This window comes from Chlamydotis macqueenii, chromosome 3, assembly GCF_036417535.1.
Source record: "Chlamydotis macqueenii isolate bChlMac1 chromosome 3, bChlMac1.mat, whole genome shotgun sequence".
In the NCBI taxonomy this organism is placed as follows: domain Eukaryota; kingdom Metazoa; phylum Chordata; class Aves; order Otidiformes; family Otididae; genus Chlamydotis; species Chlamydotis macqueenii.
In genome coordinates this window covers 123,424,337-123,445,481 of record NC_141558.1, presented here as the reverse complement: position 1 = coordinate 123,445,481, position 21,145 = coordinate 123,424,337, and the positions used below count along the sequence as shown (strand labels likewise).

Genomic DNA, 21,145 nt, shown 5'->3' with positions numbered 1-21,145 from the left:
AAAAGATTTTCCCCACCTGCAACTACGTGGTTTTAATTTATTTTTTAGAATGATACAGCTATATCGAAGAAGGTAATGACTTTGAAAAGGGCTGAAATTGAACAACTCATCTGAATGTTCTCCTTCCAGATCAAATCAAAATTTTAGCTGATTTTTTTTGTTGGCTTTAAAGCACAGAATTAACCAGACAGAGATGGCGTAACTTCAGGCTCTGCGACTCTATCTGAATATGAGGAAGTTTAGATGCAGGCTCCGCTCTAGTTTATAAACACTGCATATTCTCATCTGTAGCAAATCAAAACCAACAATGTTGCACAATATTTAGATAAAGATCTTTTGTTATTTATATAAAAACTTACAGGAAATGGCACTCCTCGTCTGTTTCTGGGTGAGCAAAGACCACACTAACTTCAAATAAACTCTAAATTAAAAAAAAAAAAAAAAAAAGAAAAAAGGAAAGTAATAGTTTGTTAAACAAACAGGGAGGACAGTCTCAAGAATCCTTATTGTAATATTAGGAAAACAGTAAAGAGGTAGACAAAAGAGAAGGTAACCCATTTATTATACAAATTATCCAAAGACATTCAAACGCGTGCCGTAATAGCATTTGCATTTCTGAAGTAACCAAAGATGATCTGAGAGCACTTCAAAAACATGAGTGACCTACACATCACAGATAGCGGCCCCATTTTGCGCAGGGGGAACTGAGTCAGAGACGGCGTATGCTCAAAGCCTATTACGGTCACTAAACTTCACAAACCTTCTGGGAGAGCAGTGCATAGCGTGGAAGAAAGATAAAAACCCTGTAGTAGTCACCACTGTAAAGTTTTGTCAGGGGCTTCGTTTGCAATGACTGGATGGCCTTGGGGCAAAGAAAGGCAACATGTCCTAGCGGATTGACAGCTAGACCAGAAACTCTAGTGTAATCTCAATTCTACCCCCAATTCCCTCTTTGGCCTTGGGCAAACAACACTCATTACTTCTGTTATTCAGATACCAGAATACCTCAAGAGGGCTATTGAAAAGATTGGCTAATATTCAAGTGCCTTGTAGATAAAGAGCACTAGACAAGTAACTTTTATGGTACAATAATGTCTGGAGTGGCTCGGTGCCTCAGCGTTGTAGAGCCTTTTGCTAACTTGGTATGTAAGAAGTTTATTTCTTCTTGGATCATCTTCAGGGTAACCGAGCATTTCTTTCTTCATTAAGACAAAAGGGATGTTTTCAGTTAGCACCCCTGGGAAAAGACAATCTGTAATTATTACGGAAGCTGACAAACTAACGTACGGACTAAGTGAGTCTAGTCCTGGGGTCAGTCCTAGTGCTGATGGCAAGTAAAAACTGCAGATTGCTTTGTCCTCAGCAGGAACGGCAGCCACGTTTGCAGAGATTTTACATTCAAGATGATGGCGTTTCTGAATTTGTCCGGCAACATCCGAATGCCACGTTCAGCCAATGCATTTCAGAAACATTTTAAGAATGTTAGTCAGAATCTGAAAGTTGAAAACAGGGTTTGAAAAACCATTTCTATTGCCTACTTATGGGTATTGCAGGTTCCAATATGCCTATCTCTAGCATTCATTAAAGTGAACAAGGACCAGTCTTTCCTCTTTCAGTACATTTCAGAAATACATTTCATCCGTAGAATTTAACATGCTAATGACCAATCTCACAGAGCAGTAAGTGTTGGCAGTAATAGGAGAGCAAGGAAGCAAAGTGTGAGCACTCCTCAGCCTCTGGAAAACAGAGATCCTGGAAAACGAGAAAACTGAAAAAGTCTCATTGATAAAAGGAGGATGGCAGCCCAAGAGCAAGAGATTTAACAAAAAACTACAATGGTTTCAGAAAATGCAATGATCTATGTGTACACAAATGGAGACTGGACCCCTCAGTATCGAGATTTTGAGGTGTCTGGTTAAAAGAACTTTCCCCTGCTTCTCCCTACAGTGAATACTGTTTATCTGGTGGTGAGGGGAAAAAAGTATATATATGTTTTTTTCCCCTCATATATAGAAGTGTAAAAATACACATACTCACACAAGCACATATGAAAAAAAGAAAAAAACGTTTTCTTATTTATACAACACCTTTCCATCAGCAGGAACACCCAACTCTTCTGACAACTGGGGATGAATAATCCACTTATAAGCTTCTTTCAGCTGAACAATGTCCTCCTTTGCCAAGGAAAGGCCCAGTTTTCTGAATCATATACACAAAGAAATAGTAACTTGCACAGGAGTCTGTCAAAGATAGATACATGACATATAGTATTTCAAGACAAACTTAAATAACTAGTCCCAGGTAAACAAGCAATGCAGAAATAAAAAAAAAAGATAAAAGTTCTAACATTACAGACATACAGACCATAGCATGAAAGAATGAAAGGTTGTTCCAAGATCTCCTATAACGGCACTGAATCTTTGCAATGAATTAACCAAGTGTTCAGGAAACATTAAAGCCAGAGCAGCATTCCAAGCAAGATGCTTCCCAGTAAACACCTAAGAGTTTGGCAGGGAGCAGCTAAAGGTGTAGCTGCAGTCAGCTCAAGCCAATTTAGGAGTAAGTTGCCTCCTCCCTGCCTCTGGCCGTGCATTCCTGCCAGCACTTACACGCTGACACTGCACTGCACAGTCAGTAATAGAAGTCCATCGCTCCCATTTAAAGCAAACCCTAATCCACCAAAAAAGTTTTGCTTTTCAGTCAGATCAGTGAGATGGTAAGCACTTAACACAAGCAAGACAGAAGGTGCATGCAGATGCAGGCAAGATCTTTCTGACAATAGATCAACACCTAGTTCAGCTTAAGTAAACTGAGAGTATCTTAATCCTGCAGGGCAGCACCTCTGCTTCTTGCTAAGGAGCCTCCTGTCCAGCATCCAGCCTAAATAACACCTTGTTTTACCTTATTTCTATTTGCCGGTGTTCTTTTTACTAACATTTAAAAACAGATTATTATTTTTCTATGTAGAAGAACATGCATTGAGAAAAACTCATGCCATAGCTTCATGGTAGATCAAAAGTTGCAAAAGTCTTTCCAGAGTCTACCTGGAGAAGAGCTAAGAAAGCGAAATGTACAAAAATCCTTTCTTTTAAAAAAATTGAAAATCTTGTTAGATTTATTTTTATTGTTAAAAGGGCAATTTAACCCTTCATTAAAGGCAGACACAAACTCCAGTGGGCACAAATTAAAAGGAAAAGCCTAGATGATGATCTCAGTTGACCTTGCTGGGACACGCTCAACTACCTCGGCAGGTACGATACCAGACCTCGACTCCTGTGTCTTTGCCTGTGGAGAGAGAAGTTAAAAGGAGCAGAAGCCTGTAAGGACGCCAAGCCTACGATTTCAAACCTCTTGTTTGGGAACTTACAGAGAAAGGTGCACGTCCTCCTATACAAACAGCACCAACGGTAGGCTATGCGGGCAACGTTTGCCCTACAGGCCCTCATCCTCTCTCAAGCAACGTAATGAAACAATTGTTTTTAAATTAATCTCCAAGTAGGAAGTGATTCATCATCTTTTTGCCTAGCTTTCTACAAATATCTTGAAATGGTACTTCCAGCCAAGATGGCTCCCACCAAAGACTTTGTGGGCAAGAGGAAAGAAATCCAATTGTCTCAAAGTTAGTTGAGAATACTGAACTAGTTTTCAAGTTGAAATGCCATCTCCTAGCTATAATCACACTAAGAGGCAAAGAGGTTTGGGGTTTCTACCCCAATTAAGGTCAAACCAGGTTGAAAAAAAAACAACAAAAAAACCAGCTCCTATCTTATAATTTCTAAGTGTCAAGTAAACTGGGCAACTGGACAAGACTATAAAATCATCTTCTTGCCTGCTCAAAATTTATATAGACAAAAGGTGTCTATATAAATGAGTTCTTGTCAGACAGACAGCGAAAGCTACGGAGAGTAACAAGATAAAACAAAACCAAATAAAATGACAGCACATCCCAATTCTGAATCTCCTTATGCTTCGTTTTGAAGGCACAAAGTAAGTTAAAATCTTGGCCAAGGACAGAAGGAGTGAGTCTACATATTCCACAACGGTTAGCAGAAGCACCTCTACATGAAAGCAACTGTCTTGACCTCAAAAATACAACATTAATTGCTTGGTTACAATTTTCTCTTAACATATCTGTCTCAGCAGGTCCACTGCATTAAGTGGTTTCTCGTTTCTACTATGCTGGAAGAAAGTTATAGTAAGAGTATCTCTCCTTTCTCTAAATCTGGAGGACTCTCTAATAGAAGTGGTATAATGGTTGCCAAAAGAAATTACTCACCTCATTTCCTGTTTTACCAGCAGCCAAGCAGCATGCTATAGGTCACCAACAATGCCCAGGGAGGAGAGAGAGAGGAAAAAAAAAAAAAAAAAGCAAGTGAAATTAAGGCTCAAAACTCCCAACAATTTGAGAGACTGTTAGCAGAAGGAAAAAATGTTTTAAAAACTCAGAACAAAAAGGAAGTATTAGGATTTTATTTTAGCTTTTGCTTTAGAAGTGGAAAGACAGAATTGGTGTTTGTTTTTATTTGTAAGACATCGCTTTGAAATTCACCTCAAATCCTATCCGGCTTTAAAAAAAAGACCAAGCTGCATTAAACACACTTTGAAACTTGCTATTAATGCTGTAACTGGAAAAAGACTCTGATGGCCTAAGCCAAGTGCAACTAGCACTTACCTACCATGCAGATAAATGGGAAAAAAAAAAAGTGTCTAAATGGATGGTATATGAAAATTGATTTGACATATAAATTAAAAAAAAAAATCAGTTATCAGCTCTTATAAAAAACATAAAATAAAAGACATACTTGGTCTTATGGTAATCATGAACCCTTTCCCTGAGGATTGCCCCCTTATTGAAAGCACACCGCTTAGTTTAGGAGACGTAGGCTGAGTATGAGAAAGCTGAGGACCGGAAGGAATAATTCTAGAAATTAGAGGGAGCTTTTAGTACAAACGCTGGAGTTCACTAACAATTATTTACCACACAGCATACGTAGGAATGGCTGGAAGATGTGATCTGAGAATCACGGGCAGATTCAACCTTGAATTCTCCATTTCCCAATTGCCCCTCAGTTACTTTGTGCAGATCCTCTGCGAATACCACCTTCTGTAACCCCTGATACACTTTGAGGAGTTCCAAGAAGTAATATCTGCTTTACTTATGTGATCATAGGATAATTCAGGGACCTAAGGAGGTCTCTATCCAACCTTGTGCTTATAGCAACATCAGTTATGAAATCAGACAAGGTTGCTCAGGGCTCTATCCAATGAGTTCTTGAAAATGTCCAATAGTGGAAACTGCCCCATCTCTCTGGACAAACTGCTCTAATGCTTGATTGTCCTCAATCCATGCATTGTACATACTTCCTCAAACTCTACTCGTCTCCTCCAGCAGCCTTACATACGTAAAGAAACATAATTTAGCAGGCCCCTTGGATGCGACGCTGCCCAGGAAAGAAGACCACGAACCGTCACTTCGATGTCCCAGCCAACAAAAGGAACTCAGCAGTGTAAGAATTAACAATGGTTGTAACAAAGGTCAAAAGCAGAATTAAAATTACCAGTGGTATCAAAGGACAATACAAAAATACAAAAGTAAGCACAAAGAAGCAACAGCCATCAAATCAGTGCAACACTAACAGACTTGACCAAAATTTACAATGGTCAAGAAACTGAAGATTTCCAGAAAACACTGTTTATGCCAAAAGCTTCCAAAGCTCTTTCCTAAATTCTGCTCTTGGGAGCCAAATGTTTTAGTGGGGCACCTCTTTGCAGTCTCACTCACTTCTCTTTGTACTCACATATTGATTCTACAAAATGATCTATTACTTCAGTGTAGTAATTGTTCAGCGCTTTAGGCTTTAAATTTTGCCTCTGCGTGGGCCAAGAGCAATTGCCATTCTCTGCGCCACAATGAAAACATACCTTACTAAACTGAAGGGCATTACAGTTAATCAGAATTTTAACTTTGTCCTCAAATGGCCCTTCTATTAGGTCTTTAATTAAGTGGAAAGAAAAGTGATGTTGGACACAGGTATTCAGAAGACCCGTACAATGTTTCCATTTCAACGGAATGCCTATCAGTGCAAAAGCAATTAATAAGAAGATAAAAACTCCCCTCAAAATTTCCTACAAAAATAACGTTCTCAGTTCTTCCTCTACTAACAACAACAAAATACATTCAGACTGGCAGGATGTCACACAACTTACAGAACCTGTACTGTCAATATACAGTCTGGAAACCTAGCGTCACCATCCTCACTGAAGATGAATTCCAAAAATCAAGTTGTTTGGCTTAAAACAAGTACAATGAAAACAATTAAAGTTAGTAGTTTTCAATCTGTAGACTGCAGACTACTAGTAAAGTGTCAGAGAAAGCTGACTCCATAGGCTTGTCACATACCAATTCTTTTGGACATTGCGTGTGAATCGAATCTCAAAGGCAGTGAACACCACGGACCTAAACTTCAGAATTTTAAATCCCTTCCCTGTCTTTCATTCTTCATATATGTTACTTTAAGAATAACCTCCCCCCAAAACCTTGTTGAAACGATTACTGTCTACTGTCAGGAAAATTGTTCTAATTTAGAGGTTTGAAAACATGTGTCAAACTTAAAGGAGCAGAGCCAGGATCACATCATCTTTTCATTGATATCAGAAGGAACCACATCATAGATCTCTTTTATATGCTGATAGAGGAACTCAATTAAAAAAAAAATTATCTTATTCTAATATTGGTAAGTCTAAAAGAATGAGAAAATCCTAAAACCAGTGCTAGAAATATTAAGGGGAAAGAGGGATGGTAGAGTGAGAACACAAACTTTGTTAGATATATGATACACAGAAGAGCACACTACTGAACAAAATAAATACAGTTCTACTGATGGAATACTGTTTACTCAAATTCACTGTGATTCCTTATCCTGCACGTGTAGACGGTATGAGTAAGACTGCTTCACAAAACACCATGAAGCATATTGTAATCTTGTTTGCATAATAACCCAGATAAAATCATAACCAAAAATAATTTCCAACTGAAATTCCTTGAACATAATTCTGAACTAGAGAATATGACAACCATAGAACCAGGTCTAGAAATCTGCATTTGACAAATGCCACTTTAAAAAATCTCGTATGCCTTGATTTCAAGCACATGTAGGTTTAGTGCTCAGTCTGGTGGCTAACCTCATTCCTTTCCCCAGTTTTATGCGGGTACAAGTACAAAATGGAGAAAACTTCTGCATGTAAGTAACTATGCTAAAATGAGAGACCACAGGTCAAATTTCACCTCCTCTCTCTTGGCTTCAAAACTGAAAGAGAATTAAAGAAATTACTTTTCCCCTTCAATTATGAGGAAACAATAGATCAGGGTACTGTGAGCGCAGAAGCCGAAAGATCCCAAATTCCAAATCACATTCAACCAGCACGCCAGCCAAACCCCGCTACTTCTATGCCTGCATTCCCCTGCTTTACTCTCTCCCAGCTGTATGCGAAGCGGGGGATCAGATCCCTCCACTTCGTAATTACTTTATGTTTGTGAAGTGGTTTCAAAATGAAAAATGCTCATTACAGAGCTCAAGCCTGCAGGGCAATGCTTAACAGCAAATACATTTCTGAAATACACTAGCTCAGGCACTATATTGATTACAAGCTGCAGGATATTATTCTAATGCTATCTGAGGGATCACAGCGGCAACAGTTGAAATACCATGTGCAATCCCAGCCACGGCTTTTTTTTTCACTGCATTAGAAAAGCGCTTCGAGATGGGGAATTCCACGATGAGGTATACACAGTCCTACAGGGAGTAATGACTACGGATGCTATTTGCACCGATGTCCTTGTGGCGAGTACCAGAATGATGGATCACAACTGAGACTACAGACACAGCGAACAGTCACCCTTTTGAAGGGCATGACTCAGTCTGACATAAACTTGGGACTCCTGCATTTATGATTTATTTTAATCAAATATCCTGCTTGTGGAAAGAGGTGATAGCTTCTTCGCGTTACAGATACAAATACTATGCAAATGTCAGTTTTATGTCCCGCTCTTCTTCAGCTCCTATCGTACATTTTGGACTTGGCAGGATGACAACTGTCATAATTAAATTAGTTGAAGATAATATTAAAAGGCAGTTTCTGATTTTTTGCTAAAAAGAAGATGGGAAGGGTCTTTGGGGTGTCCTTTTATGATAAAATTACATATGTTCTTGCACAGCGCAGTTCAAAGGATTAAAAGCAGAACTTAACAAGAGACCTCTTTTCAACACAAAGCATTTTGAGATATTTGACATATTTGACATATTATATTACCTTCTGCTTTTCTGTAAAATACTGATCTGTAAAAGCAGAACAAGAACTGTTTTTACCAATTATTTTTGAAGCGATAAATGGGTAGGTGGTAAATAAACCCCCATGATTTTAAAGAGCTTCTTTCTCCACCATCACCCGTTTTCACCTCTTCAGTTACAGCACAGCTACCACTTGGCAAGACTGAAGGGACGGAAGAGAAGCGACAGCAGGAACTTCCTAACGCAGACCTGCTCCCAGATGAACCCAAACTGTTTTCCAGAGAGAACAGATAGGATTTTGGAGCTTCCTACTCACTCATCTCACTCCACCCATTAATTTCTGGACCCACACCACAACTTTTATTCCCTCGGTTGTACCAAGCACTGCAGTATTGTTTGTTTGCTTGCACATACTTTGAATGAAGCAGATGAACAGGCTAAAAATTACACCTCATCCCTTTTATCAAACTAAGAATTTATTGTAGTTAGAAGACAAAGTTACTATAAGGTAATAAATCTGCGTTTCTACCAACTGCATTTGCCAAGTCAGTTTTCTCAGTCCACACAGTGTCACTGCATCATCAATATTTCCATCAGCAAGAGAAACTCTCTGAAGCAAAGTATTATTTTTTGCTTCCGCTTACAGCCAAGGCTGTCTCAAAAGCTGACAGAAACACTTGCCCTGCATGTTCAGATCAGTGGGAGAACACCGCTGAGCTAGAACTGCAATGCAATAACACCCTCTACCGAGGCATTCTGGCAAAGACCCACAAGGAGAGTGAGGAAAAACAGTAGCATGAAATTTTTCTCTCCTTGCCTCAATAGAAAGTGTTTTTTTGACATATCTCATTTTTTGGATGACCATAAAATCAAATGGGAGTAAGCAGAGTTCATCCGTTCAGAAAGCACAAAGCAAGTTTTTCTGGTATTATTTTACCAGACACAGTGGCAGCTGAAGCAAACACACCAACTATGCTTAATTTCAGACGGGAAGTAGAGAATCTTATGTTCAAGAAGACAAGAATCTTATGTTCAAGCAGGGAAACATTGTAAAACACCTCACAACTAAGCAAAAATTGGCATTTTGGTCAAGCTATAGTCTGCTTAGCATTCTCCCTCAATTGAAAAAAAAAATTACCAAGGTTCTACACCTCTCCATGTTACCATTATCTTCTGTAATTAAATTACTGAAATGTAAACAATTCCGGTTTGATTAAAACTGTCATGAAAATCAGTAGTTCTACAACTGCTATAAACTGTAGTTTTACAAATCTAGACTTCCAACAATGCCCAAGACAGGTGACTATTAAAATGTGTGTTTTCACATCACTTAAAATGCTGAACAGTTACAGAGTTCATCTTCAGATTCCTTCATTTGTATTCGGCACTACCAATTATCATTTATTTCAGGCAAGGCACCAGCTGTGCAGTTCCTTCTCTGAGAAGATCCACAAAGCAGAGCTGGCATCTGTACCAAAGGGAACAATACACTGAGGGTTTAAAGAAACTCCTTTTAGATTTTCAGATGTAAAGTAACTCCTGGGCTAACTGAAAACTGAAGTGACTCAGACACTTTATTAATTAAAATACTCCTCACCAGCAAGGAAGGGGAGAGCAGACTTCACTTCTAGTGTGTGTTTTTGTATTTTTTAAACAATAGCAATTAAAAATCAAACCGCCTCCAGCTTGTCCCTTCCACAGTTACATTCTTTAATAAGCATTTAAGCTATGAAGAAATATTTGTAAACACTTACCTCCCTAACAGACAGCTGTGGGGGCAGCGACACAGAAAATACAAAGCTAGTGAACTGGTAGTCAGCGGAATTAACCTTTTCACACATCTGCAAGAGAAGGATTTTAATATTAAACCACAGCAATGGAACTGGAGTCGATAATCTTTTAGGACACAAAGGCTAGAACAGCTGACTCAGAATGTTTTTCTTCAAGGCACTGATAGAAATCTACAACAATAAAAATGTTTAATGTCCTGGGATAAGACAGGAACAAACAGGTATCCACAGTATTAATTCATAATCACTCTTCACGGTAAAAAATCATGTTTGTCACTGGAAATAAAGTAAGAACCCAAACAAACATCAAACATTTTAAAGTAGGCTAGTGAGAGCTGATGGCTAGATGTCCCTACTGGAAATAAACTTAAATACACACAGAGAAGTCATCCAAAATGTCAGTGATTTTAGGGAATGTTAAAGACGAATTCTGAGCTTTCAGGATGAAATCAACATCTCAGATACGGAAATTCCTTTATAAAATAATCTGGTTTTGTGCTGCCTTAACAAATGCTGCCAGATTTTCCATTCCTCTCAAGAGAGTAACTCTGAAACAAGTCTTAGAAGTGGATTCTGTAAAGATATATATACTCTGCCAATGGAAACCAAAAAGAAACATCATGCACTGCAACAACAGAAATTATATGCTACGCTTTCTGCACAGTCTCATTTTTAGATATAGTCATGCTATTCAAATTATTTTCCATTAAAACTATTAAATATCTCCAATGCAAGTGTGATTTTTCTCGCTGATATTTCAGTTTGTCACATAAGCAGTTGTACTGCTCATAGATGATGCCTGCAAAACTCATTATGCCCATATTATCTTCTAACTCTTATTTTCTCCGTTATCTACAATCTGTTGTATCACCAAAACATTTTCTTCTTCTGTGGCTTTTTAAATAGCAGTACATTGTAAAGACAGACTCAGGCTATATTAGTTAAGCTACGTAGTTAAGCTGAAGAGCACAGAATTTGATGTCTCTTTATTTTCCCTTCGTAGAGCAAACATGAAGAGAGGTCACCATTTACCGTGAGGTTTTCCTTGCAATCTTAGCAGCTGAACCTCAGGTTATCTCCTAAATCCATGTAACTACGTATCTGAGTCCCTTTCTTAGGAAAATGGGCTCCTAACAGTCATTCCATTGCACCTGCACTGCTACTTTTTTAAAAAGTTACATTATGGCAAGGCCTGGGTAAAATATGGTCAACCTGACCAATTTTATTTCCCAGCTGCACAGGAGATAACGCAAACACTGTCAATGAACAATATGTAGTCGAATGGCGCCATCTACACTTCAAGTATTCAAAACAGGTAAATGTTTTCGGTTTGTTTTCCGCTATCTTTCTCTCAATTGTTTAACTGCATGGTGTCATTAACCGCCAGCTCTATACCGCAGGCCTCAACATACACAAGCTCCAGAAAAAGTGCACAGAAAGACTAAGGACAGGTATTTACCTTTTTAACAAAGTCAGCCTCGCAGAAGTCCTGAAGAATTCCCAAACACACATTGCAAACCTTCACAGCCGAGTTCTCCATTGCAGTATTTTCATCATTAACCGAAGGAATCTGCTGGAGTGCTCCGTTGTGGTTCAGATCATCAGGCCCTTCCTCCGCGTGTTCGAGCCTGATTCTCTTACAAGGTGGATCAGCTACATCAAAACAAACCGTATCTTCTTTTTTTTTATTATTTTCCAGAAATTCTTTAAAATTCTTCATCAAATCCTAAAACAAACCGAGGAATCATACTGTTGTTGCTGTAGCATCACTTAGAATTCTAAAAGGCTGTAATAACCATTCCAGTTTAGCATTAGCTTATGCAATTAATAACTTGGAATTTACATCAAAAGACATCAACACTATTAGAAACCTCCGAGCTGTAATAGTTCTCTCAAAATTTTACCCAGAGAAATTGAATTTCACTGAGCAGACTTCTTTATCATCCAAGAAGAGTGAAAATATTTTACAGAAGTGACTTGCAGAAATGCATCTATCTTTGGCTCCATCGCTATTCAATGAAAACAGATGTTTATTGCCTTTTTGTCACTTAGGTTATGTTAGAATTTAATTCCTCCAACTCCATTAGCCCAGATGACTAGGAAGGGAGTTGGTGAGTATAGTATGAGATGAAAATGAGAGCAAGATATGATGTAGGTGAGGGTGAAATTAAATACATAGAGGAAGTACTTCATATAAAGACAGAAGCCCACAAAAATTAAAGGATGTGCTGATGAGAGAACTACCTGCAGGTTTCAGAATTTTAGGAAGTATGAGAGGTAGAGGCAAGACATAGTTCAGAAAGAAAGATTTATTAAAAGGTCTCCAGTAACAAAGAGAGCAGTTACTGTGTTGTTACAATGCAGAGGAAAATTAGGTAGAGATACAAAAGAATAAAAAATGGCATACGGAATAAACACTTCTCAATGATTGACAGAAAATGGAAAAGGATAAGGAAGAAAGATGTTAAAAACGAATTCTGGAGAGTCAAAACTTGAACAAAGGTGAAACAATCAAGACAGATGCCAGAAGATGCAAGCATAAAGACAAGGGATTAGATCACATAGATGGAGATGTTTATTTTGCCTTCACAATGCGAGATGCCTCAAAGAACCAATACGGAGTAAAAGCAAATAGCCAAAACCATGCTGAGGAGTATCAAATACAAGAACAGAGGCAAGAATGATTGTGCATAGCTAGGAAAAATTTGAAGAACACTGAATTTCAGCACTAAGGTCAGCTAAAAAGGATGCCCAATAACACTGCGCTCAACTGATTGAGAAAGGAAGATTGATCCTTAGCCTGTGCTCTGCAATTCTGGACTTATATCCTGCTACCAGTTGTACTGAAAGAAGAAAAAAGCATGAGGCAAAAAGTCTGGAGCATAGATGGCTCCTTCTCTGTGTCAGCTGCACTGCCCACAGCAACTTTCACAGTCAAACTTAACATTTAACCCACAATTGTTATATTCTACCATTCTTGTAATTTCTCAAAGTTGCACACTGTAGCAGCAGTAATTTTTCATCACTCATTTTGCAAAGCGTTTTCCTCTCAGGCAAAGAGCCCGAGCATACAACATCCTTCTCCTCCAAGGCAGTGCAAAGAACACCGCATTCACATGTTCACACGTTCTAATTGGGAATACGAAGAACAAACCTTGTGTGGATGTCTATAGAGCGTCTGTGATCCCACGCAACAGAACCTCAAAATACATCGTGGGCAAGTGCCAGAGTTCAGTAACAGCTGAACAATTGGTCTGTCCTTTTCTGTTAGTGAAGACATGCTGGATAATTCTAAAATAAATTTAAAAAAAAAAGCTTAGAATAAACACAATTCAGCAATTCAACAATGAAAGGACTCACTTAACTACACCATATTTAAAATCACTAGATTTTTTTTTTGTCCTCTAGAGAAAGTTTAGGATATATGTTTGTCTTACATCAAAAGGCACAACAGAATTGGAAGACCAACCCAAAAAGATCACTGACTCAGGGAAAAGTTTCTGTTCTTCCTAGAAAAATCTGACGTCAAGAGTTCTGACAAAGGTATGCTGCGCTTTTGCCCAGAGTTTTATCTTTGATAAAGAGCATTACATGATGTGTTATTCTTTAATGAACGGAGAACATGGAGGGAGCTAAGACATATTAAGCCAAACGTAAAATGGAAATTCCATCCAAAATTGTAAGAAGAATCAAATTGTTAAAATCACAGTGGAAAAAAAAAACCAAAAAACCAAAAACCAGATGCCATCCTCTTTGGTCATACAAAGCCCTAAAGGCAAAGGAAGTCTTTTCTATCCATTAGCCCCTTCAAGTTTTTGAGGGTTTTTTTTTATTTCCCATTTCAAATACAGGGCTACCATTTTGCTTTTTTTTCCTAAAAGATTACGGCTAATTTGGTTTCCTGTCACTCTCTCTGCCCAGAACTTTAGAGCAGACTAATTTCTTTGGCCGAAATGTAATAATGGGATAGAACTGTCAGCAAACTTAAGCTGCTGCGTTTTTAGAAAAAAAATATGGGAAAAGAGAGATTCCCAGTGAAGCGCTCACCCTTACTGGATATCTAGGGAAGTTTAGGAGGCACAGAAGAATAACCAGAGTTGTCCAAAGTTTCAGTCAGCCTACTGTCACCCAAAGGGGGTCAAACAGATGCCACAGGAGAACACGTGCGTGCAGGGCGTATGATGCCAACTCTATCACGCATACCTCTGCCAGGCGCTCTCTGCCTCTGGTTTGGGGGATTCCTTTGACCCGGTGTGCTTTGCCTTTTGGTAAACCTTAACAGATCTCCCCTCCAATCCTTCTCCAGCGCCGCTTCGAAATGCTTTTGCCTCTACATCCTCCGGCGAGGAAACCCACGTGGAATTCCACACTGCTGACAGGCGAAGCACCTGATTTTGGCTGGGGCTGAGCTCCTGGAAGGAACATTTGGTTACCCTCCCCTCGTTTTCTGCGTGGCAAGAGGCGGCGCAGAGGCAGGATTTGTTGGCGTTCTCCATGCCAAGCCACAGCCTTTCCCCCCTCTAACGTCCCATCCGGTCTCCACGGAGGAGGGAACGCGTTTCCCGCTCCCCCCGCCCCCCCCCCCCCCACCGACAACCGGTGGGTCACGATCGCGGCGAGGCCCGGTCCAACCCTCCCCGGGCTGCACCCTCGCACCGGGACGCCTCAGGTTCTCGGTGAGGGGAAAGGGAACCCCGTAACCGCCCGCCACCAGCGCGCGCCCCGACCGTTAGAACCGTTACGGGGAATGAGGGGTCGCTCAAACACAGGGCCGCCCCCTCCGAGGAAACCGGACGCGCTGCAGATGGGCTCCCAACTGCCGCCGCTGCGCCCCCCCCCGCCGCCCCCGCTCCGCTCCGTTCCGTTCCGTTCCGCCCCGCTCCCCGCTGGAGAAGCGATCACCTCGCAGCGCCCCCCGCTCCCGGGCGGCCGACGGTGCCGGCACAAGGCTTAAGCAGCGGCGAGGCAGAGCGCATCGATAGGCCGGGTCGCTGGGGCAAGCCTGCCTCGAACGGCCGTTGGTGAATAGCTCGGCGCTCCCGCGGTCGTGTCTGCCGGTTGGAGGGCGGGCGGAGGAGCTCGGCGGGCCGGGCCGGGGGCAGAGCGGCAGCGAGGCGGAGATGGCGTCGCAGCTGCCGCCTCCCAAACCCTGGGAGAACCGGCGGCTGGCGGGCACGGTGGCACCGGCCTTCCAGTGAGTGCAAGCCCCGGCTCCTGGGTTTGCCTTGCCCTGCGGGTGTGCGTGAGGCGGCCGCCCCCGTCCCCAGGCCTCCCGCCTTGGCCTTCTCCCCTCGGGCCGGCTCAAAGGTCGGGCCCGGCCGGGCTGTGCCTCCGCCGGCCTGGAGGGGGCTTGGGGCTTCGGGGTCGCTTGCCCCGCCCGGTGGAGGGGTTGTGTGCAGGGCGGCGAGGGGTCTCTGCTGAATCCCCCCCCCCCCCCTTTCTCCGTAGGGTGAGGGAGTGAGGGGCTCCCAAAAGGTACCGGTCTCAACGGAGAAGCTGTACAGAAAATGTTTGTTAAACTCCTTCCTTTTAATCGGTAATCAAGGAAAGCTTGGCGGCTGAAGATCAGTCTCGTTTTCTCTTTGGGGCTGGAGATGGCAATTCGAGTGAGCTGAAACTGGGCAAAAGGTTAGCCCAAGACTCGGCGTTCGACAGAAGCTTTGCTGCTTTGGCTGCAAGCTGGAGCTTGCTGGGCAAGAAATTTGTTGTTAATTCTCCTCGGAGGGGTTATCTAGCTCGTTTTAAATTACTTCAAGCAGCTTTAACGTGAGAAGTCCTGAGCTGATTATGGGGGAGCGGGGTGTAGTGTGACTTAATAACTTACAGCACCTCTGTTTTCAGTGATAATAACTTTTTTTTTGCTTCTGTTTTTAACTGCTAAGAGAGTAAAAGTCTGTAATGGAAAAAAAAAAACAAAACAGTGTAAAGGTATAAATATTATTAAGTTTTCCTGAGAGGAAGTTGTTGCCTACCTTATGTAGAAATAGTATAGCACATGTGCTTCGCATTGAAAATAGTGCAGAAAAAAAAGCAGCTCTTTAGCAACTTAAACTTGACTTTTCTATTATTTTTTTAATGGACTTTAAGTTAGTTTAATGGACTAAGTGGGAAGTCGTGGGATAAGGCGGTAAATATGGGAAATGACCAAAATGTTTGACTTTTAGGACAATAATATGTGATTAGCTTTTTAATGAAACAGCAAAATTTGGACAGCTGCTTGACAGAATTTAAATACTAGTCCAGTACTTGCAGAGTCTTATTATGAAGAGCATAGATAAAATGACTTGAACTTCTGGGCTTATGAAGGAATAAACATTCACTAAATTAAAACCAAGTAATTGACTCATAATACCTCTTGCTGCCAGCCGTTAACAGTAATAGATTCTATCCCTGGGCGTGCTACAGAAAGGTAATTAGGTAGTTTGGGGAGGGGGGAAATTGGGGGGCCCAAAGCGATGTATATGTTGTGGTATATATTGTTGTATAATTCCTTATAATGAATATATAATAATTATTCCTTATAATAGAATGTCGTATAATTCCTTATAATTCCATACAATTCTCAATTAGGTCACACCACCCTTTTCTCTAAGGGTGGATTCAAAGGAGCTCTGAGATTTCCTTCCCACTGTGCCATTGGCTTATTGTATACAAGAGCTGAGAACAAGTATTGGAAATAAATCTTTCAGATTGCAAAGTTCATAAATATTCTTGGTAGTGCGTCAGAGAGGCTCTTGTGTGCGGAAAAATGACCTAGGTGTTATAGCATCAGGTTTGATGGACCTAAGTGTAGTGTTTCATCCTTCCTTAGTCAATACAAGAAACAGACTGAAAGTTTTCCCGTGTGTACATTTCAGATATGCTGCAGTTCCATGTTTACTGTAAATATCTCATCTTTTTTTTTTTTTTTTTTTTCCCCGAGAGACCTGTATTTCCTGACTAGAATTTTTACTTCCCACAAACATTGTGCAACGTATTGAGTGTTTGGCTACCAGGCTCCCCATCCTGGCACTACTGAAACGCACTGTCCTATGTATGCAGTTATCCAAGAACTCTGGGGAAATAAAAATACAAACTTATTTTGAGTACTGATCTTGCTTGTCTGAATTTGTTTAGGTCTGCTGACTTGGGTGACAACGTGCTGACCAGGCCTGGACAACCCCCAGTTGCACGAATACCTCCACCTATTTTGCCAAGACCGTCGCAGCAAACGGGAAGCAGTAGTCTGAGCGCTTTCAGGCCGGCGTATAGTAGTTCTTTTTCTCCAGGCTATGGTTCATATGGAACCTCTTTTTATGGAAGCTATAGTCCTTACAGTTACGGATACGGTGCTTTGGGTTATAACCGCTTTCGCACAGATGACATTCCTCCCAGCAGGTTTGTTCAGCAGGCTGAAGAGAGCAGCAGAGGCGCCTTTCAGTCCATTGAAAGTATTGTGCATGCCTTTGCCTCCGTCAGCATGATGATGGATGCGACCTTCTCAGCTGTCTACAACAGTTTCAGAGCCGTGTTGGACGTAGCCAATCACTTCTCCCGCCTCAAAGTACACTTCACAAAGGTGTTTTCAGCGTTTGCTTTAGTGAGAACTATAAGATATCTCTACCAACGTCTACAACGGTTACTAGGTCTGCGGAAGAGCTCTGAGAATGAAGATTTGTGGGCTGAAAGTGAGGGAACGGTAGCTCGCGTTGGCCTTGAAGATAAGGCGGCTAACTCTGCAAAATCCTGGCCTATTTTCTTGTTCTTTGCTGTTATAATGGGAGGTCCCTATCTGATCTGGAAACTGCTTTCTACTTACAGTGATGAAGAAACAGGTAAAGATGATGTGCAGCGGATATTTTCGTCTTTGTTGTCACATGTATAGCGATTAATCTCGTCCTGCAGTAGTAGAAGAAGGGTACAATACTGAATTTTAGGCACGTGATGCAAGTAACAGCCTGTTTAAGTAACCTGTTGAGTTAGGATGCAGTTTCATGGTAAGCTTTGTAATAAATTCCAAAAACATAGTTCTTTTCTATTTCTATTTCTATTTCCTTTCTATTAGATGTGGCAGTTGTTGGGGGGGAAGAAGCATTGGTTGGATTAACTCATCGTTCATGCTTTGTTTGTTACTCCTGTCAGTTCTGTATTGGAGAAGTTTTAGCCAGGAAGTTAAAGTGTTTTCTTCATTTCCCTTTATTAAAAAAAAACCCACTATACTATACTTCGAAGCAAGTAACCTTTTTATCTCTTTTTGGAAACAGTATCGAGTAACTGGGCCAGCGGAGAAGATGATCATGTAGTTGGAAGAGCAGAATATGACTTCAGTGCTCTCTCAGAAGAAGAAATTTCTTTCCGTGCTGGTGACATGCTAAAATTAGCACCCAAAGGTAAACTTTTAATTTTTAAATTTATTTTCTAATCACATATGAACTAAGTCGTATTGTTAGGGTCTGAAAATGAGAAAAAAAAAACCTCACTCCCACCTTATTTGACCAGACTCCTCATCGACGCTGATTTTTTTTTTTCCCCTGTAAGTTATTACTTGCATTGTAATAAACTTATTGATTACTTTTGTTCCATTTCCTTAAGATATGATACAGCCTAAACTTGGGGAATGTTTTGTGGTTACCCTTGTGGGTTTTTTTCCCCTGACGTGAGGATCCCATGGCATTTGCAGTATGATGGTGTCATCGATTTCAGAACAACTTGCACTTCAGCTTTCCTCAGCAGTGCACATCCTCGTAATTTCTCTTGTGAAGTAACTTGTGTTTGCCTTTTATCACAAAGTTATTTTCTCTGTGTGATGAGCTGTTGTGCCATCTACCTGATGGTGTGTTTGCGCCTCCACTGCAATACATTTTGAATTGTTTTGTGACTTAACGCATTTGCGTTTTCTTCTTCAGAACAACAACCCAAAATCCGTGGTTGGCTTTTGGCTAGTTATGATGGCCAGACAACAGGACTCGTGCCCGCTAATTACATCAAAATCCTGGGCAAAAGAAGAGGTAGGAAAACAGTGGACCTGGAAAGGATTACAGAGCAACGGCCAGCCTTTACCAGCACATCTGTTGGAGGATCCACTGCTGCTGTGACTTTAGAGGAGCAGGAAGCTGCTTTTGATTCTGTTTTTGCTGGAAGTAATAAGGTTCCTGTTGCGTCTGACTCCGCTGCGGTTAGTGGGGAGAAACAGGAACTCTAGTGCACTTTCATCAACAAAGCGACTGAACTGTGCTTTATTGGTAAAACTTAGGGTTTGCTGAAAAATCTGTATTGTAGTGGAAACACTGATGGGTCTGTACCAGTTATTGCTGCTACTGACTGGTGAAGGGGTGGAGAAATGATTGCTCAAACTTGTAGTATTTATTTTTGACTCACCTAAGGCTGTACATGAGTGACTCTACCCAACCACCTGGCAGCAGCTCTGAGATCTTGAGATGAGGAGAAATGAAGCATTTATAAGAAAGCAAACAAACAAAAAAAAAACCAAACAAACCCAGGGACTGCCAGCCTATTTTTGTTAAGGAGACAAACTGTTGGTGAAATCCAGAGACTAACATCCAGCCTTCATTGGAATGTCGGCTTGACTAGAGGCCTCTTCAACAGATGTGCAAAGGGAAGACAGATTTCTGTGAGATGTCCTCCAAAAGTGGATGCTGAGGACCATAAAATAGTAATAGTGCATCGTTTCCTCCTGAAAGGAGGGAGGACCACAAGAGATTTAGGTGACACAATCGAATCGTTAGAAGTTTTATGTTGCTTGCTTTTCGTAAGAAGTAGGGCTTCTGTCGTAAAGGCCCTTATAAAAAAGGGGCTTGTGAGAAAAGGGAGAGCTACACAGTTACAGGGAAAAGCAGTGAGGCTTTAGCAGTAGTTTTAACCAGTTCTCTTCTGTTTATTAAAATAACTTTAGAATAAAGGGTATCCTGCAGTCACGTATTAATTGTTATTCCCTTCTGTGGTAAACTGACTTGGCATCACCCCAGCCATTTTGTGTTGTAGCCTGTTAACTGCTTATCGATAGTCTATCGGCTACCGTTTGCATCTCAACTTATTTCTGTTCTTTGTTGTTTTTATATGAATGTCAAAATATTTGTCCCGCTTTTTAGTGCGGAAGGAAAGCGTTGGGTTGAGGGAAGCTTAGTGTAATTCAAGCGGCAAAGAAAAAGTAACAGTTCTTGCTTAATTGTCTGGTAGCTAAGGTCTTGGAGTTAGTTTTTTATGCTGCCTTTCAGGAGATAAATTTTTGCAACTGCCTGTAAAATTTGAGGGCTCTGGTTTATCAAAAGCCATAAAACACATAAAGACTGTTCAAAGCATTTAATATTTCATATTGATGTTTGAGAAATCTGTATTGAAATACTGGTTTGGGGTTTTTTTTAATGAATCAAAGATAATGAAAACTTTTTTCCTTGTAGTATACATTAATTGCTTCATGTATACATGAAGTAATGGATAAAATAACTAAAGCTTGTCTTAATCATTAAAATAGCTTTTTTTTATATTTTAAAGGTACTCAAAAGTATTAGTAAAAGCCTTTGCTTAATTAATCCGGTAGTTTCAATTTGACTCTTTCTACGGAGATCTTGGACACCCATTACGTGTTAGCAAAGCTTTCAGTATTTGTACTTTAATAGCATTTGCTCGCCTTGAGTTCTTAGAATTCTGTTCACCACAACGAAACTCTGGCAAGAAAAATTGAAGGGAGCAGTTTTGCTGAGGTAGAGTGGCTGAAGAGCTGGATATTATGCTGGAACCTTGGATTTTAAAGTAATCTCTGAATGCCTGTTCTTGGTAATTAGAGCAAGAATTTACGTGGTTGTGCTCAGGTATTGGGAGATGGCGCAAAGAATCCTTTTTACTAGATTGTTAGATCTTGAAGCACAGAGGAAAAGGAAATAAAGGGCAAATGAGAAACTTGAAACTAGGAACATGTTCCTGAGGCATTTCCCTGTATACCAGGGCATTGAAGAAAATTACCTATATTTGGAAATGACTTTTGTTGTTGAAATAAAACTAGCAAACAATCCTGAAATATAAAAAATAGTGGCGGGGGAAAGGTGTGGGGGGGAATCAAGCGTACAGTTC

General features: G+C 40.6%; 2 protein-coding genes across 3 annotated transcripts in view; one reads left to right on the top strand and one right to left on the bottom strand.

The window, feature by feature from the left end:
* The window catches only part of PUS10 (pseudouridine synthase 10), a 31,395-nt gene extending 16,654 nt beyond the window's left edge, over window positions 1-14,741 (bottom strand). For both annotated transcript variants that reach the window (XR_015258078.1, XM_086744035.1), the window contains exons 1-7: window positions 14,282-14,741; window positions 13,233-13,369; window positions 11,538-11,804; window positions 10,043-10,129; window positions 4,277-4,311; window positions 2,088-2,199; window positions 360-421 (exon numbers count right to left, since the gene is read on the bottom strand). Coding sequence is in view for 1 of the 2 variants with exons in the window: in XM_086744035.1 (XP_086600161.1) it covers window positions 360-421; window positions 2,088-2,199; window positions 4,277-4,311; window positions 10,043-10,129; window positions 11,538-11,804; window positions 13,233-13,358 (689 nt within the window). In the remaining variant the exon portion in view is untranslated. The remainder of the gene's footprint in view (window positions 1-359; window positions 422-2,087; window positions 2,200-4,276; window positions 4,312-10,042; window positions 10,130-11,537; window positions 11,805-13,232; window positions 13,370-14,281) is intronic.
* Window positions 14,742-15,158: 417 nt separating this feature from the next.
* PEX13 (peroxisomal biogenesis factor 13) lies at window positions 15,159-21,112 on the top strand. Its single transcript, XM_086744028.1, has 4 exons — window positions 15,159-15,272; window positions 17,195-17,892; window positions 18,322-18,447; window positions 18,964-21,112. The coding sequence occupies exons 1-4, from the start codon at window positions 15,199-15,201 to the stop codon at window positions 19,257-19,259; spliced, it is 1,194 nt and encodes a 397-aa protein (XP_086600154.1). The 5' UTR covers window positions 15,159-15,198; the 3' UTR covers window positions 19,260-21,112.
* Window positions 21,113-21,145: the final 33 nt, after the last annotated feature.

What these genes read in the sequence shown, in the direction of transcription:
- PEX13 (XM_086744028.1), top strand. Translation starts at nt 15,199, where the DNA reads ATGGCGTCGCAGCTGCCGCCTCCCAAACCCTGGGAGAACCGGCGGCTG. An exon ending in TTACAGTGATGAAGAAACAG is followed by an intron (nt 17,893 to 18,321) that starts GTAAAGATGATG and finishes TTTTGGAAACAG; the next exon opens with TATCGAGTAACTGGGCCAGC. An exon ending in GCTAAAATTAGCACCCAAAG is followed by an intron (nt 18,448 to 18,963) that starts GTAAACTTTTAA and finishes TTTCTTCTTCAG; the next exon opens with AACAACAACCCAAAATCCGT.